Raw genomic sequence first — 2,500 nt, forward strand, 5'->3', positions numbered from 1 at the left:
TAGCAACCCTGAAGCTGTTGCGTCTCAAGGAGGGCACGGCCTGGCTAGTCCTGACCATCCCATAATACTACCGTTTCATTAGTAGTGGAGCCAATCCTTTGGCGGACGTGCGTAGGATGGCGTGCAAGGCTAGGTATAAATGGCATTCGGGCGGATTTTTTTTTCTGCCAATTCACGGCCGTAGAAAGAAATCAACAGAATTTAGTTCAAATTGAGGTGGGATTTAGTGCTTCCGGGCGGGCTTTGAAGATTTTTTTTTGGGCTGGAAATCATCAGTCTCATCTGGCAACCCTGGTGTAGGGAGGTGCATGCCCTCAAGCCACTTAGTCTCAAGGGCCGTACACACACGTCGCTGCTAGTTACTCGCTCAGCGAATGAACTCAATAAAATGTCAATGTGTTCCAGCGAGACTAGCAGGCGAGTAGCAAGTACTGTACAAGCGATGCGATGTGGGCGGATCCCGAGTTGAAAATATTTTATCTTCGAGCGAGGCGAGTAAGCAAGTAACCAATCGAAATGCAGAGCTCGGTACTTCTCGCCTGTTCATTGGCAGTTAAAGCCGCGATAACTTTCAGCGAACGTTCCATGAAATAGTGGCGAGTAGGCGAGAAGCTAGCAATGTGTGTGTACGCCGCTTAAGACTTGGAGAGAGGAGGGGGGTGTGGGTTCGAGGGGTGAGTGGGGGGTGGGGTAGTGGTGCCTACCCAATGTCTCTCCCAGTAAGAGGGCAGTGCCACTCATGAACACCTCCACACTCTCTGTCACGGACACATCTAGAGGGGTACAAGAAAAGGGGTACATCACACGCACACACACACACACACACACACAAATGCGTGCACACACACACACACACAGACACACGCACACACACACACGCACGGACGCACACACACATACACATACACACGCACGGACGCACGCACACACACATGAACGCACACAAAACACAGGGGTAGTTGCTAAACAACATACAGTAATACAAAGACAAAAATACACACAGACACAGACAAAAACCTATACAGACACAAATACACACAAGTAAGTACACACACAAAACACATGTATCTCAACAGAAAGGCAGCAATGGCGGCCATTTTGATATCCTCTGTCAAGTGTGTGTGTATGTGTGCGCGCACGCTTGTGTGTATGTATGTGTGTGTGAGTAAAATATAATGAGAACAAGGACGGCTTGTGTGTGTGCGCGTGCGTGCATACTCACGCACGTGTGTGTGTGTCAGGCTTGTACGAAATTCCGAATTGAATGAATTTGAATTCAAAGTAATGCCATAATATTAACACTAGGTGGTGGTGTTCTATGTACTCTCAATGGGTGGTGTAGCTTAAATTCAAAGAAATTCAAGGTAATGACACCATCTAGTGTTCGTATTATGGCATTATTTTGAATTGAAATTCTTTCCATTCGGAATTTCGTACAAGCCTGGTGTGTGTGTGTGTGTGTGTGTGTGTGTGTGTGTGTGTGTGTGTGTGTGTGTGCGCGCACGCTTGTGTGTATGTATGTGTGTGTGAGTAAAATATAACGAGGACCCCCCCCCAGCCAGGCGTGAGAACAAGGACGGCTAGTGTGCGTGTGTGGTTGTGTATGTGCGTGAGTACACTGTATCTTGCGTGCACTAATAAATCAATAACAAATCAACTAATCAATAACAACTCCTCACCGGAGAGCGTGCTGTAGAAGGTGCCCTCGTCATCCTCCTCGTGCGAGGAAGAGCCGCCCACGTCCCCCGTGTGGTCCCACTCCAGTGGGATGGAGTCCACGCTCACCGGCGTCTCGCGGCCCGATCGCGATCGCTCCAGCAGGGGGGCCACCAAGCACACAGGCACCTGCGGGTGGGGGTGCGGGTGCGGGTGGTGGCCGGGGATCAGGGGCGAGGAGGAGAAGTAGGGCTCGCCCAGGAACGAAGAAGAAGGGCCGTGCCTGGCCATGGGGCCCAAGGACGAGGAGGCGGAGGCGGAGGAGGAGGGGGAGGCCTGGTGGAGCTCTGGCTCCTCTCTCAGCTCCTGCAGACAGGACAAGGTCAAAGAGAAGAGAAGAGAAGGGAAGAGAAGAGAAGAGAAGAGAAGAGAAGAGAAGAGAAGAGAAGAGAAGAGAAGAGAGGAGGGGGGGGGGTATGACCCAGCAATAGAGAGACAGAAAGTAAGAGAGAGAGAGAGAGAGAGAGAGAGAGAGAGAGAGAGAGAGAGAGAGAGAGAGAGAGAGAGAGAGGAGAATATGATTCAGAAATGGAGAGAAAGAGAGATGAACAGAGAGAGAGGGAGAGAGAAAGAGAGAGAAAGAGACAGAGAAACGGAGAGAGAGAGAGAGAGAAACAGAGAAACGGAGAGAGAGAGAGAGAGAGAAACAGAGAAACGGAGAGAGAGAGAGAGAGAGAGAGAGAGAGAGAGAGAGAGAGAGAGAGAGAGAGAGAGAGAGAGAGAGAGAGAGTATGACCCAGAAAGACAGACAGAACGTAAGAGATACAGAGTGAGCAGGTAGAGA

General features: G+C 50.3%; 1 protein-coding gene across 1 annotated transcript in view; it reads right to left on the reverse strand.

The window, feature by feature from the left end:
• The window catches only part of LOC134468224 (nesprin-2), a 270,548-nt gene that overhangs the window by 17,542 nt on the left and 250,506 nt on the right, over positions 1-2,500 (reverse strand). Inside the window, exons 108-109 of the mRNA XM_063222166.1 lie at positions 1,680-2,022; positions 705-773 (exon numbers count right to left, since the gene is read on the reverse strand). Of these exons, the coding sequence (XP_063078236.1) occupies positions 705-773; positions 1,680-2,022 (412 nt within the window). The remainder of the gene's footprint in view (positions 1-704; positions 774-1,679; positions 2,023-2,500) is intronic.

This window comes from Engraulis encrasicolus, chromosome 18, assembly GCF_034702125.1.
Source record: "Engraulis encrasicolus isolate BLACKSEA-1 chromosome 18, IST_EnEncr_1.0, whole genome shotgun sequence".
In the NCBI taxonomy this organism is placed as follows: domain Eukaryota; kingdom Metazoa; phylum Chordata; class Actinopteri; order Clupeiformes; family Engraulidae; genus Engraulis; species Engraulis encrasicolus.